This window comes from Erpetoichthys calabaricus, chromosome 1 (genome assembly GCF_900747795.2).
Source record: "Erpetoichthys calabaricus chromosome 1, fErpCal1.3, whole genome shotgun sequence".
NCBI lineage: Eukaryota > Metazoa > Chordata > Cladistia > Polypteriformes > Polypteridae > Erpetoichthys > Erpetoichthys calabaricus.
This window is the reverse complement of record NC_041394.2, coordinates 355,631,661-355,647,991: the sequence shown is the minus strand read 5'-3', so window position 1 is coordinate 355,647,991 and position 16,331 is coordinate 355,631,661. Positions and strand designations below refer to the sequence as shown.

Genomic DNA, 16,331 nt, shown 5'->3' with positions numbered 1-16,331 from the left:
GTTAAACTTTTAAAATCGTTGTACTGTAGATCAGATTAAGTACGGCTTAGGTGACCTGTTGTTTTTTTAAATAACTTTAACTGAGCTTTTCTTCTGTGACTCTTTCTTCCATTTTTCCATATCCTGTGAGTGTGCCAGTTGACGACGGCCTGGTTGTATTTCTTTAATTTTTTGTCCTGTTATTCAGCAGTCAAGTTCGTTAACTCAGTTAATGAATAAAACGAGGCGGCGCTCTGCTGTGATCGCTCATTAACTACAAAGCACAAAGTCACGGCCTCGTCGTGTAGGAAAACCTAACTGTGTTAGCGACAGTCAGTGTCCAGCGACATGAATTGCATTAATCATTACAAACAACTCGCTGTGCAAACGAGTGACAAGCCCTGCACACCATCGTGAGGTGACACTGCGAACGCCACCCGGCAGATGTAATCGCACCGCTGACTTTCAGTGCAAAACTTCCGCTCTTTTTTGTGAGGCCGACAACTTCCTTTATGAAACTGAAGGGTCTTCTTAAGGTCACAGAAAAACAAGTTTATCCTCATTCCATCTCAGTTGTCGGATTTATGAAGTTTCCTTATTTTTGTTTATTGATTTTTTTTTATATATTTTTCATGTTGATATCCACTCCACTGCCGTCTCCTGAAGTTCTTCTGAATAATCGAGAGCTCGAGGTAGGAGACTTTCCCTTCTTTGTCGATGTGGTGCCTTGTGGTTCCTTGCTCAGAGGCCTTAAAGCAGATTCAAGCAGTCAAGTCCGTTATCTTCCGCATTCCGACATAGCGATCCCCTCGTTCTGCTTAAGTTATTCTAAGACCTACACGAGACCCCCATGAGTAAACGATGAAGGTGTTCAAAGGTGTGATTTGTGTACTGAGTTGTATCGGTGAAAATATTACTTAATTTCAAATTGCAGTGAATTCCGTATTTTATGTAAGGTGAGATTCTGCCCAACGCGGTATTCCTCGTCAAACGCAACACGCGCATTCACTACGACTGGAAATACACAACAGTGCCATTTAAATTGGGCTTACCTGATGATAAGGAACGTGCCATTGTGTAATGGGTCTGGCCATGTACGGAAACTAATGGAGAGATTTAAGGTTTATATCATTTAAGTTACTTGAACTTAACTTGATCGTATTTGCTGGCATTACATGTTTATTATAATATTACATTAACACAATTTATTAAAGCTGAAACAAAGCCATCAGATTATTTTCTTTTAAATGGAGGCCTAACTGACATAAGGACTGTTGTCATTATTCACCCGGTTTATATTATTCTTATTTAAAATTAGCCCTTTTAATACTCAAAACATTGCGTCATAGTTTGACTACGCACAGTTACATCGTGCTGATCAAATTTAAAATAAACAAGGTTTGCTTAAATGACTATCTTGTATTCGCAAAAATAATATTTTGCATAGAAAACGTCCCTTCCATCCATCCATCCATTTTCCAACCCGCTGAATCCGAACACAGGGTCACGGGGGTCTGCTGGAGCCAATCCCAGCCAACACAGGGCACAAGGCAGGAACCAATCCTGGGCAGGGTGCCAACCCACCGCAGACATCCCTTCTCAAAATCTTTAAAAATTCAAATTTAAATGGAGTTTAGAGTGTGATGTAATCCAAAATGACATTTTTTTTCTCACGATGCAGTTTATTTTGTGTGGTTCCGCTGATTAATGGCACGTTTATTATTATTTTTTAAATACATTTTCCACCTTGCCGCGCAAAACACACAAAAATATTTTTTTTCATCAATACAAGAGACATTTGGTGGTAGGTAGGATTTTACAAAAGGTGCACTCAGTTAAAATAAAGCATGTTTATTTTATAATGTGTGAACGATTTCACAGTTTTAATAATCATATGTTTTACATTTGTTATTGTTGTAAAATGATCCGCTGTGGCAACCCCTAACGGGAGCAGCCGAAAGAAGAAAAGATTGTTGTAATAGATCAGTTTTAGTCGAACATATATTTAGTTAATTTAGAATAACTGGTGCTTAAGCTGGAGTAAATAAAAACAATTTGTAGCTACACAACAATGCAAACGTGAACCATTTATAATATTTAATTTTACATTTATGTGTAAAATGTTTACATTTATGTGTAATAATTTCACATTTAAGTGTAAAACTGCAAAGGAAAAAAAGATCCATACAGATTCATTGTACTAGTTACCTAGAACTTGTCCACATAACTAGATTAACTTATTCTGACATTTATTTATTTATTGTCATATGGTGGGTGATAGTAGAAAATGAATTCCATAAGCATCAGACGGATTGTTACGGATATGAAAAACATTTATACGGCCTTAATCGGGCTCCTACTTTCATCTGCGCAGTTCAGCTCGGCTGCCTGTTCAATGCTGTCTGTTTTTTCCTTAAGAGTGTCGTCGGGTATCTTTGCGGGTGTCCTCAGATCTGACATGAGATCTTACACACTATTTATTACATATTGGCTGTGCTGTATTGTGAAGTTCGAGCTGCAATGAAACATTCCTTATGAACTTTGTCTCCCCTCTGACTAGGTCTTGTTACGCTTTGATGACTGTCGGATTAATTTGGTTGTTAGGAAAAGCTGGACGCACAATCAATGGTAAGTATGAACTCTTCTGTATTATCTACATCAGTGTTATCAAAACTCGGTCCTGGGGACCCCCTGTGGCTGTAGGTTTTCTTTCTAACCAGCTTCTGTTTTAAATTAAACTCCTGGGCTAATTAAGTTATTTCCCAAGTTCTGTGTTTTGGGAACAATAGAAATTAGAAAACTAAGTTTACTAAAAAAAAAAAAAAAAAAGATTGAAATGTACTAAGCAGTTATATGGGAATAATGTATTTTTTTTCTTTTTAACAATATTTTCCTTTTGATTTTCTTTCTACTTTTCCAGGTGTTCTAATTGTTTCATTAATCCATTATTTACTAATTAGCAGGTCTGACGCTAAAGTAGTTGCAGCCTTTCATGATTCAGTGTTGTTTCCCACCGTGTCTGCTCTGCTCAGTTTTAATTGACATTAATAAGATACAACGAAGGGGGAAAAACTGCACAGAGAAAGGGCAAAATCGAATGAAATGAACAAAAGAGAGTTAAGCATTTAAATCAATAGCAAAAGCAGAAATATTTCTAAATGTCTTATAAACGTAAAAATCATGCTGCTTTTCTGAATGTAGAATAAAAGAAAAATAATGTTAGCTAATTAAATGAGATCAGTGCTATCAGGTGTTGTCATTGATTAGGAATCGGGTGTGAACTTAAACCTACAGTCATGGGGGGGGGCCACAGGACAGAGTTTGGGAAATACTGAGCTATCATTGGGAAATGAGTTACAGAAAGACAATTCTGCTTCAGATATGATTCTACTAATGTGTCCCACTTGCGACCATAGATTTCTGAGCCATTCCAGATGTGCAAAGTGAATGACAGCCACATTCATTTCAATCAAATGTTGCTTAACAATTGCAATTTTTTAATAAGTTTACATAGGGATATACTCTGTATAGGGATAACCCCCCCCCCCCCCCCCCCCCCCCCCCCCGTGTTCTGTCCCTTTTAAATAAAGACAGACTCATAGCAGCATGCAGTTAATTGAGAGATGTTAATTGCTGGTGAATAGACAAGACAGGCAGCTGAGCAAACCGAGGAGAAACACAAAATGACAACAAGACTAAGCTGCGTATTATTTAAACGTGGTCTTGATCTTGTTCCACTGTTCACTGCAACAGCACTTCGATCTGAGGATTGTCTAATTTTAATATCATACTATGTAGTCTGACCCACTGCTAGTATTGTAATATCTCAGGTACACTGCAGCTGACCCAACAAGTCTCCTTGTGTTGTTAAATGATCCGAACAAGCAGCTCATTCCACCGGAGTGATTAACATACTGCATGGCCTCTCGATGTCACAAAGAGAAGTAAACCCAGATCATACTGTGTGTGGTGTGACGTTGGTTTTTCAAATTATCAAAGGCAAACTCAACCAAAGGCACCTTTGGCATGTAAACTACCATTATAACCAGTCTTAGTCTTTCTGTAACATTAGAAAAATGGGTGAAGACTGCTACAGTTTTGCAATATTTGACACAAAAATAGTAGCCATCTTAATCAAATTAACTTAACTTGTGTGAATCAGGCATTTTGTGCCACCAAAAATAACCCTAATGGTTTAGACATTATGAAAATCATTCCAAACACAGCTTTACATGTGATGTTCTCTTCTCCATTTTTAAAAATAACCATTCTTTAATGGCATTATATGATTCATTACTTGGTTGTGTGGTTCTGCATAGAACTATAGCTTGAAAAGCTCCATTTCATCCTGGGAAAGGTTCTTTGCATATGAAGTTGGTACTTTGGGCTGAGAAAAACTGAAATCTTTCCTGTTTGGTTGGTTACTTAGTGGACAGTAACATAATAAAAACAACTGCTGGGGTTATTGAATGCACTGAGAGTTATTTTAATGTCATGAGCCATTGGTATTCCATATATCTGTTACCATCTAGACATGATTACTTACTGTATGGAGCTTGTTACTTATCTAAAGAAACAGAGATTCTTTCTAGAACCATCATGTAGATGGGTCTTTTGTGAATCAAAAATGGTTCCCCTATGGCATTGCTGTGAAGAATCACTCCGGCATCTTAGGTTTTCAGAGTGTTAGGAAAGTCCTTTAATTTCAGAGACCTTAATCTAATTTATATGTTTATGGTTTATGGGATTGCCTGATAGTATTATCGTCCAGAGCGCGGAGTCGTGTTATAAAAGTGACAGTTCTTCAGTACTGACTTCTTCAGAGTCAGATTTACAAATATATGAACCCTAAAGAGTAGCTTATTGACTATTCATTTGACAGCCAGCATGCACAGTGACTACTGGTTATGTTTCATATCTCATCAACATACTTTAGTAGTTTTTAAATATTGGATTGTTTTTTTCTTAGTCTGTTCCCATTTCTTTTATAAAATTGAAAACCATTTATACTTTCACCTTTATTTCTAAAGGAAGTCCATGCGCCTATCCTTCTCCACGAAAATCTCCATCACTTTATTGTAAAAACCTTCTTATTTTGCTTTAGTTTTTAAAATCTAATCTTCCATTTTTGCAGTCAGTCGGAACAAAAAATAAAAATAAATGGACTGCTGCAGTGCACTTGACTTTCTGATATCGCTAACTTATTGGCACTCAGAGCCTCTGCGTAGAAGAACAGCAGCAAGGAGCACCAGTTGGGCTCACATGCGCCCCCTTCAGGGCAGCACTGTAGTGTCTGCTCCCCTTGTGCCTTTTCACTGCGGTTTTATGTCCGATCAGCAAGACTAAATATGTCACACACGTTCATTAAAGATATTAGCCAGACAGTGGAAGGTCAGAGTGTATAATAAACATGTCTGCAAACATTATATTGGCGACATACAGAGAGACAGCGACAGGCACGCGCCAATTGCAGGCATCAACCCAGTGTGTGAGGGAGAGCGCAGTCCGAGGTGAGGTGAGTCTCGTCGCTGCCTCACATTGCATGTCTCCCCTGTATTTAAACAGGAAATGTGCCAATTCAGCGATTTTGATTATAAAAATGCTCAAAATTATTGGAATCATACAGAAAACAAATTTAAAGCACAGACCAGATGCATTTATTAATAGTTTTTTTTACTTTTCATGATGACCCTTCCGTGACCGCACGTCCCTGTTCTTCAGCAATGGCCAGTGGCAGTGTAGCTTCCTGGGGTGGGAGGGTGGAGGTTCACAATGGCATATAATTCAAGGCGTCCTCCTACAATCAAACTCCCCGCAAACGTTTATGCACGAGGGACGTTCAAAAAGTTTCCACTCTTTTATATTTTTGTTGTAAACGGTGATGACAGGAGGAGTAGTAATTGGGCATTAAAAAGTTGATAAGGCGCTGGGAGAACTGCATCCCAACCAAAGGTGACTATGTAGAAAAGTGATGTCATTTGTTTTTGAAATTCTTAATAAACAGATTTTAAAAAGTGTGGAAACTTTTTGAATGTCTCTCGTATATTAGATGTGTTTATTACGGGTTCACAGATTAACTAATACTTGGCTAAAACCAATAATAAATAAAAAAAAAATAACAGAAGGAAAAAAGGTGGAAAACTACTCAAACCACATCAAATACAACATAAGTGTTAATCACAAAATCAGTCTGGGTGGGTGCAAAACCCAATTTTCAATTAATAATACAACCCTGGCTAATAAAACATCCCCTTACACAACTTATTTAGAGAATACATTAAAATCCAATAACATGGCTGAAGTTTCTTAATTAGTTCAGTTAACGTTTTAATTTCCATATTAAGACAAAACTACTTAAACAAATAGCTAAATAAAGAAAACAATGAAGCCAGTTACCAGTAATCAGATAAGCATCAATCATAAGAACAGAAGAAACTGGAAAGCAGACCAGTCAGTCCATCAATCCCGCATGTCAGCCATCAGTGCTCTCGCTCTCAAGCAGCTTTTCAATTGAATTTAAATGTAAACGGCCTGCCCAACGTCTACTTGATCCAAAACTTTGAGGAGCCCAGTGGTTTACCAATTCTTGCCAATGGATAATCGCACACCTCAGTTTATTTTTCTGAAAGGCCCAACTGTTTGTCTACAGCTGTACCACCTCAGCTTAAATACCCGCCACAGCCCTACTTAAAATATACCCTTGGTTACATCAGCATAATGACAGATATTAGAAAATGCCAAGGGGTCCATCCTGTCCTTTAACTATCTTGGCACTCGGCATGTAAACTCCCAAAATGCAATCTATATTCCAACAATTATCACAATTTTGAGGAATGGGCATGCCATGGATAATCCTAAAGGGCCATTAAGACTAAACTGTCCTTTAAATGTAACCACAAATGTCTGGAAATCACTACCACACCATAACTGTCAATTTTTACAATGAGAGTTTCTGTTATTGGCTTATCCTCAATTAGAAACATTTTGCCTCAAGACTATCGTACAAATGACAACAAGAACAATATGGCCTATTAAAAAGACCCATTGACAGGTTGCATTAGAATATGAGAGTAATAGGACAGTTATGACAAGAAGGGACCATTCAGCCCAACAAGCTTGTCCATCCAATTCACCTCAGTAGTTCAGAACGACATCAGATCAAGAACTGAAGGTAAGTCCTGCTCTCCACCACACTACTTGATCATTTATTCCGTAAGTCTGTGCTTCTTTGTGTGAAGAGAAACACTGTGTGTGAAATCAGCCCATAGGTTTCCAATAACATCCCTGTGTTCATGGTGAAACATTTAAACTACAAGTGTGAGCCAATTATACTAATTCTGTTTGTAATTTTAAACACTTCAGTGATGCCCCTTCATAATTTCTATACTTAATTAAACTAAAAAATTCAACACCTTTAATCTCCCCTATGAACTCATAACCTGCAGTTGCAGAATCACCCTAAGTGGCCTTCTCAGGACTTTTATTTAGCACTGCTACATAATTTTGGAACCATAAAACCGAAATTGCCTCCCATACATTAAAGATTTCAGGTTTTGCTACATATTAGGAACTTATCAAAACACAAAGAGCCAACTTCATGTGCAAAGAACCTCTCCCAGGATGAACTGGTACTCAGTCAAGCAATGGCAGAGGAACCACACAATCCAGTAAAGGACTATAAAATGTCCTTAAAAAAACAGCAGATTTAAGAGCGTGCAGACCGCACCCTGCAGGCACATTTCATTTATTCAGATCATTGACCTTTCAGGTGCTACTTTTACCAAAAATTTTAAATGGGTCTTATGAAAATCAAGCCAAACATCCATCCATCCATCATCCAACCCGCTATAACCTAACACAGGGTCACAGGGGCTTGCTGGAGCCAATCTCAGCCAGCACAGGGCGCGAGGCAGGAAACAAACCCCGGGCAGGGTGCCAGCCCACTGCAGGGTACACACACACACACACACTAGGAACAATGTAGAATCACCAATGCACCTAACCTGCATGTCTTTGGACTGTGGGAGGAAACCGGAGCACCCAGAGGGAACCCACGCAGACACGGAGAGAACATGCAAACTCCACAAAGGGAGGACCCAGAAAGCGAACCTGGGTCTCAAGCCAAACATTATTATAATTATTAGTTTTAACTTCACACAGCACAACTCATTTTTATTTATTTATTTATTTGTTTGTTATTTCATAAAGTGATGAGGCAAATGGCACGACAGTTTTAAAATGGTGTATTATTAATCATCTAAGTTTTGAATGAATAGAATAGTTATTAATCCATCCATCCATCCATTTTCCAACCCGCTGAATCCGAACACAGGGTCACGGGGGTCTGCTGGAGCCAATCCCAGCCAACACAGGGCACAAGGCAGGAAACACTCCTGGGCAGGGTGCCAACCCACCACAGGACACACACAAACACACCCACACACCAAGCACACACTAGGGCCAATTTAGAATCGCCAATCCACCTAACCTGAATGTCTTTGGAATGTGGGAGGAAACCGGAGCACCCGGAGGAAACCCACGCAGACACGGGGGAGAACATGCAAACTCCACGCAGGGAGGACCCGGGTATCGAACCCAGGTCCCCAGATCTCCCAACTGCGAGGCAGCAGCGCTACCCACTGCGCCACCGTGCCGCCAGAATAGTTATTAGTGTTTAACAATTTTCTAATGGACGTGCCAGGTTAATATAAACGACGGTGTATCTAGGATGGCAGGAACATCGCACACCAAACACTGAGCTTTGTCGGCGGGTTTCTTTCCTAACAAGCAGGATTTCCCGTCATAATTCTGTAGTGGGCTGCCATGTCGCTTACTTGTGTCGGTTACCGAGTGACACTCGCTTTAATCAGGACACAGCCGGCCACACTAGCGGCGACCTCGAGATTTAAAGTCCGGTGCCTTAGTTGGTGAGCTCGCTGCCTGCCGTCACACTTTCGGTGAAAGCCCAACTGCACTCATCATTCCACCGAGTGTGAGCCCAGGGGCCCTGCGGATAAACTTAATTTCCGCAGCTTGCTTTCGGTGTCTTGATGAGGTATTTTTGGAATATCATAAGGTTGGAACTGCTCTGGGCACGTCCCATTGGTGGAGACCCAACAGCACATCCAGGACATGCTGGAAGAATGATGTATCACATTGGCTTTTGAACGTCTGGGAAATCTCCAGCAAGAGCCGAAATGTGTAGCTGTGGGTTTGGGGTTTGCTGAGAGGTCAGGGCTGACCTGCTTGTTCTGCTGCCATCCTCACAGGAAAAGCGGTTTGAGATGATGGGATGAGGGCGTTTCAATCAATTTGGATTTACAACATCGACTGTCTGTGCCGCCGTAGAGATAATGGAGAAGAGCCGCACGAGCAGACCTCGCGGACGCTAGATGGCGGTGTTTAGCTGATCTGCCGCATTCCATTTAGGGCGGAAACTTCCTATGAAACCGAAAGTACTGTATCTTGAAATGAAGAAAAACGCCTCTGCCATTTGTCGCAGTCTCTTTGGCTAACGGATTTATAAAGTTTCCTTACTTCTGCATTTATTTATTTTTTTTCCATTTTGAGATCCGCTGGCGTCTCCTGCAATCTTTTAATTATTCGACAGCTCGAGGTAAAAGACTTTCTCTTTTTTTATCTACGTGATGAGGTGCTGACCCGTTATGAATAGACCTTAAAGCGGATTCAGACCGACAGGCCTGGAGATTCCGTTACTTTCCTACTTTTATTATTATATTTTTTTCGCGGTCTTTTTATAGTTCTACTTTTATATTTCCTTATTTATCTGACACCTCTGTTAGATTGGATTAGACCAATTTAGTAATCTCATTACGAACTGGTTACTTTGTTTAACCCTTTTGGAGCAGAGACAGGCGACACGACTTGTCAAGGTCTTCCTGTGTCAGTAAATGCATTTGAATCCGCGGCCTCGTGCTTTTTATTCCTAAGCCGTCACCAGCAAAGTTTCTATCTATCTATCTATCTATCTATCTATCTATCTATCTATCTATCTATCTATCTATCTATCTATCTATCTATCTATCTATCTATCTATCTATCTATCTATCACACCATGCCGCCTGTCTGCTCCTTCTCCGCCGTGTGCTCCTTCTGTTCTGGGTGGACTCGTCACACTGGGCACACTGACCCGTACTCAGCCCAGCACTGGACGAACGGCAGTGGGCAGCAGGAATCTCAGGGGAGAAAACCGTGTCACCTTTCAAGTTCGTTTACTAAGAGTTATTCCAAATTGTGCCGCGGACTTGTCCAGCCAACGTGAATAATATTCGTTGATCCAAAGCAGACCAAATAAAACTGTAACCGTCATTATTATATGTACTGATACTTCGATTTCTTTTAACATTATCAGGCTATTCACGCTCGTGTCAAGTGTGTCGTGTGTTTTTAAAACGCAAACTCACAAGGAGCACAATCTTTAATATTCACTGACCATCTCTAACGAACGTATTAACCGAGTGATCCTGTGTGACTCCATGTAAGCCAGAAGGTCAACACCAACACAAGCACAGCCATCAGTCCTGTTACTGGTCAGTCCAGCTGGAGACATCGAGGAGTAGAAGCCCTAAGCAGCCTCAGGATACTCTCTGATGTTGGTGTGTCATCAGGAGGCAACTGACCACAAACAAACTCCATAGCAGTGGACATTTGTAGGTCATCTAGTGAGAGGAGACACAGTGAGTTAGCAGAATAAAACAGAATGGACGTGAGGGGCAGAGCCATTGTGGGACCTATAAGACCAGGCAGACGATGGATGACAGGAGAGCACACTGAGGCAGTTTCATGAACAGAGACATCCAGATGAAGTTCTCACTTGTCCTTTGTGTGTCCCTAAGTCACCAGTCCAAGTTCTCTCAGCTGTCCACTCGTTTCCTAAAACACTTTGTGACGATGACATTTGTTTTTATGCCACAATATTTAATGTTTCTAAATCCCCAAACTTTTACAACCTTTTTGAGGTAAAATAGCAGATATTGGTAAGGTGGGGTGTTGCAATAAGTAAAGTAATGGTACTTTATTTTAATTAATATTACTGTTAGTCATTTTGCAATGAATGACCCACAGATCACCTGAGCATCAATCAATATGATACACCACTCATGTCAGTGTCTGTCAACTCCACACCACTTTTAAAACTGAAAACCAATGAAATGGCGGCAGGTTTACAAATTGATTTTACTTCATAGAGTGCCTTTCACAGTGAACAACATCCATGAGGGTTTCTACAGAGGTAACCTTATGTTATTTTTTTTTTTCTTTTTCTTGATCAGCTTGTGCTGCTGAGCTTCTTCTTGGTTCACCTTCTCTGGACCAGGCCGTGGTGTGATTTGGTCAGAGAGACATAAGTTCCATAACATCTCAGTTCTTCATTTGTTTCACCTTTTTATGGGGTATGTAAGCTGTCCTGACCCTGAGGTCACCAGTGAGGCCATTTCCAAAGGTTAATCTGTGACAGGGTCACTGTATTTTCCATCAAGGTACTCCAGTGTATTTTATTTTAATTAGTTTTGTAAGCTCACTATCTCACTCCTCATGTTGTTGGATACTGTTTGTGAATAGACAAATCACCAGATTGAGATAGGAGACACTGACACAAGCCCCCCAGACAGGGCGTCAGAGGAGTCTCTGGGTGATTTCACAGTTTTATTCACTGACTTCAATACATCTAAGTCCTGCCATGTTGGCTCAAGGTGCCTGCTTTTCTTCTCTGACCCCAGGACCAGGCAATGGTTCTGTTGCTGAAGTCGCTCAATCATCCTGTGCCTTGAACCCCACCTAGATGGGGACTCTGTGATAAGCTGGTGAGTGGGGACATTGAGCTCAGCTTGTACCACAGCCATCTCTCTCCTGCTTTTCAAAATGAAGGTAATGAGTGACAACAACTTTTTAACAAACTCCTGTAGCACAGTCAACCCTGGGGTCCTTCACACCAATATGTGTATAGAAGGAGAGAAGAAACGACCTGCAGTGTGACAACATCGACTACGGTCACGCACAGCGCTAGACACTGATATTTACACCTTATTTTTATGTAATTTTTATGAAACCAAAATATTTCACTCTTTAACATTATATTGATGTATGGAAAACATTCTGTTTATTAATGACAGACACATACGTGTGCAGGTGGACATAGGGCAAGTGTCTTCACTGTGTGTCTGCTACGTGTGACGCATGTGGGCATTTTGTTGAAATATCCATTAGAGCAAAATTAAATGAAATAAAAATAAGTGGTTGGTGTAATTTGAAATGCTGATTGCTTCCTTTACTCAATCAACATAAATAAATGCAATTTATAATTAATTCATTATTAAAAAATCAATCATAAAAAAATAATTTTAGCTCCAAAGCTCTGCAGGTGCTTCCCCTCCTTCACTTTTAGAGCTTTAATCAGGTTGCTGCTGCTGTCCATAGTCATAGTGGGAGAGTTTTGGGAGGTCAATGCACCTTTCAGCCCCTGGAGGATTACTCTGCTGGTGGGGTCACTGAAGAAGTGAGATGTTTGGTGGCAGACACTTTGCAGACTCTACTCATTGATCACAACATGTGCTGTCAAACTCGTGTTGAACTGCATGGTTCAGGTGGGCCATAAGTCTGTCTTTGTAGGATTACACAGTGGTTCTCAATCTGTGGGGCGGGCCCCCCTAGGGGGGCGTGAAGTAACAAAAAGGGGGCACGAAGATGTGAAAAAAAGAAAACAAGAATCAAAAATATGAAAAACACATCTATTGAGACCAAAACAAATGAACTTAAACTACATTTTGATACTAAAAAAATAAATATAGAGTTAGATAAATGTCAATAAAAGTTAAGCAGGTATAATAAAATATGCATCTATGATATATCATTAATTAAAAAAGAACAAATTGGTATTAGTGGGCTCCTTTCAAAAAAACATTAGGGGGACACGATTAAAACTGTTATGAAAACTCGGGTCACAAATACTTAAAGGTTGAGAAACGCTGGGATAACACAACACCTTCTCCATCTGCTTTCTGTTTTATTGTGTGCTGTTGTTGTCACAGGGCTACTGCAGCACAAGACTTTCATCTTGGTAGCTCATCTCTGCGGTCGATTTGTTCCACATGTGGATGACCCCAGGCTTTTTCACATTATATATGGGCACCGTATCAATGATAATGTCAAACATCACTACATCTGATAATTTCTTTCCACGGGGATCCCTTTTATCATATGAGCTGCAATGGGACATTGATGCCACTACTGTTACCAGCTTTTTAGCAGACTTTTCATGGCTGCTGTCAACCTGAACATCTCACAGAGCTACACTCTTGTCTTATTCAGCTGTGAGTCTCTGACGGAGATGCTGCAATAAGTGCTGCTTCCTTTAGTTGCCTCAATGGCTTTACAATGGACTGTGGTCTGTTTGACGTCACACTTCACATAAATGAACCACTTTCAAATGACTGAGGGGACACTGCCAACTGTAGACACGAGCTTTTCACTTGTTAACGTCTCTGCTGCCATCTTATGTGTGAGGGGGCAAGCAGATTGATGGCGAGTGAGCTGTAATTACCCAGGAAAGGAAATCAAGATTTTAATTTTTATACATCACCCTAAACCAAAAACTAATTAATCAATAAAATTGATTTATCGCACAGCTCTAACAGCAAGACTTAAGTGCTAAAAGCAGATTTGTCATATTGTTATTAAACGTAATAATCACTTTGTCCATGAGAGGTGTCAGTGATTTACAAATCTTATTTTTATAAACAATGTTGTTAGCCTGATATCCATCTGTCAGACGCCTGAGATACACCAACACCACAATTTTCAATTCTCCAAAGACAAAATATTCAGTGGGAACATGATGTCCATCATATGACGTAAGGTCACATGAACAATGACAGCCTCCTTTTACTTCAGTCTTGCAGGTTTCATATCCACCAAAGAACCTTAAGGGCTCTACAGACGTCTCCACAAGAGGACACAGCCATTGAATTTATGTGTCCCAAAGGTGCCGCATCTTGTAATTGAATTCAGAAACCTCAATTAGATTGTGAATAACATCCTCAAAGGTTCACATTGACCATCAATTTTCACTTCCAGAATTTGTTGTAAACTTGCATCCCCTGTCAGAAATCTCATGTCAAAATAGTGATAGACCCAAGTCTGCCTTCCCTCTGCTCAGCTCTTGTCATTTTATTTTTAATTTCATGTCCTCTTTGTCTTATTTCAGTAGCCCTCTTCTTCTGAGAGGTCGCATTAAATTTGACAAAGGAGCCCAAAAAGAAGACAAACTGCCCCTCTAATCACAAAATCAAAAGATGAGTGAAGACGCCTTGTGTGAGAAATTTGTGTCAATGATCTCCAGGAAAAGGAGATCTGATGAAGACATCAACACTCTGTCTGGTGAGAAAAAACACGTGATGTTTCTTTTCAAATTAAAAAAAAAAACTGTCTTAATGCCTCACACTTTATAAAAAAATGTATTTGTGAGCTATTTATTTTGTAGATGGACTGCTTTGTAATGTAGCTCAGTATAATGATTTTTTATGCTTTTAATCTTTAAACGTTTTATTTACTCCTGAAATTCAAAGGGTGTTCAGCCTTTATAACAATGATATATAAATTGTCATGGGGTAGAAAGTTAATTGTTAATTCCAAGCAGTATGCAGTTGTTTGACGTTTTTAAGGACACTTAAGGTGAGTGGAAACGTCTGTTTACAGGAGAAAAGTCAGAGAAGGATAAAATCTGAAAAAATGTAAAGGAAAAATAAACTCAAGTGATAAGTGTGTCAGGTAACTGAGCTGAACTGATGACCATGATGAGCTGAGAGTGTCAGACCTCAACGAAGGCATATAGGACAACAAGAAGTCAAAGGAGACCTTAAATATTTGATTAGTTTAAAAGTGAATTTTACTTTGTGAACAGTTTTCTGAAGTTCTAAAAGTTGATCGAGAAAGTCACAAAAGGCACATAAAGGCCATGTCACATTAGACAACTTTTCCAGCGAGTTTCAGTCGTAGCCTTCGTTTAAATAATATTAGCCACTCAGAGGCAGTCGGCCATGCGCTTCCATGAAGATGATCATCTAAAGTGACAAACCCAATGACTGAGACCAACAATCTGTGATTAACTTGGATAAAATCAAACATTTGTGATGTTCCAGTTTGGTCAGAGGTGAAGACACTGAGTGTGAGAGCTGAGAAGCAATGAGCATTCAGCTGGCTGTGCAGTGCATAGAATGTAGTGATGAGGAATAAGGAACACACATTTTAGAAACCTCACAAATAGAAGAGAAGCTAGTCTGTCTGATTTGTCATGTTTTATGTACTAAACCGGAGTAGAAGAAAGAAGAAAAGGGCTGAGACTGTGGCTAAACGCACCATAGCTATTAACCCTTTGTTCATCGCCAGCTCCATCAGGATGCCAGATAAAGGGGTTAGCATAGCTGTGCAGGAAGATGGACTGCTGTGTTCAGTTGTGTAATTTGAAATAACTTAGCGATGAGATCGGCAAATCTAACAAACCCCACAAGCAAAAATCATGTAATGTGACATTGGATTAAGGAGAAGGAGTCGGGCAAAATATAGAAGAGAACTGAAGGCAGTTGATGAATGCAATCAGCTCTAGATAAACACTTGGTGATCTATGATAGATAGATAGATAGATAGATAGATAGATAGATAGATAGATAGATAGATAGATAGATAGATAGATAGATAGATAGATAGATAGATAGATAGATAGATAGATAGATAGATAGATAGATAGATAGATAGATAGATAGATAGACAGACAGACAGACAGACAGACAGACAGACAGACAGACAGACAGACAGACAGACTGACTCACACCGGAAAGAGTATAAAGCAAGAAAATTCAAAAGAAACAGAATGTCTGACTTGGCAATCCCAGTCCCAATGAGGTGCTATACAGGCGTATTGCTGTCGGTGTAAAGGACTCCCAGTCTCGTTTCTTGACCCACTTCTGCTGAAGGATTCATTGCCTGAAATTCCTCAGTGTTGGTGTGTCACTGAGAGGATGTGCAGCATTGTTCATAATGGTACTCCGTTTTGCCTTCATTATCTCCTTTGCACCGACCTCCAGGGGGTCCAGAGTGTGTCCTATAACCGAGTCTGCCCTTTTAATTAGCCTGTTGATTTGGTGGTCCTCTCTTGAAGTGATGTCACCAACCAAGCACACCACATTGGCCATCACAAAGTTGTAGAAGATGTGAAGGATGTCACTTCCCAAATTAAAGGAACACAGTCGCCTGTAGAAAAACAGTCTGCTCTGCCCTCTCTTCTATAGTTCCTTTGTGTTCCAGTCCAACCTGTCTTTAATGTGGACCCCCAAGTACTC

At 40.0% G+C, this 16,331-nt stretch overlaps 1 protein-coding gene across 3 annotated transcripts in view; it reads left to right on the top strand.

Moving 5' to 3' along the window:
• The window catches only part of LOC114642525 (NACHT, LRR and PYD domains-containing protein 3-like), a 141,149-nt gene that overhangs the window by 99,621 nt on the left and 25,197 nt on the right, over window positions 1-16,331 (top strand). The window contains exons 1-2 of one of the 3 annotated variants that reach the window (XM_028791387.2): window positions 2,563-2,607; window positions 14,201-14,373. The exons of 1 other annotated variant lie outside the window; for it this stretch is intronic. In XM_028791387.2, coding sequence (XP_028647220.1) covers window positions 14,289-14,373 — 85 coding nt within the window. In that variant the 5' untranslated portion in view covers window positions 2,563-2,607; window positions 14,201-14,288. Of the gene's footprint in view, window positions 1-2,562; window positions 2,608-12,893; window positions 14,374-16,331 lie in introns of those variants that run through there. One more of the 3 variants, XM_051924926.1, reaches the window with a different exon arrangement.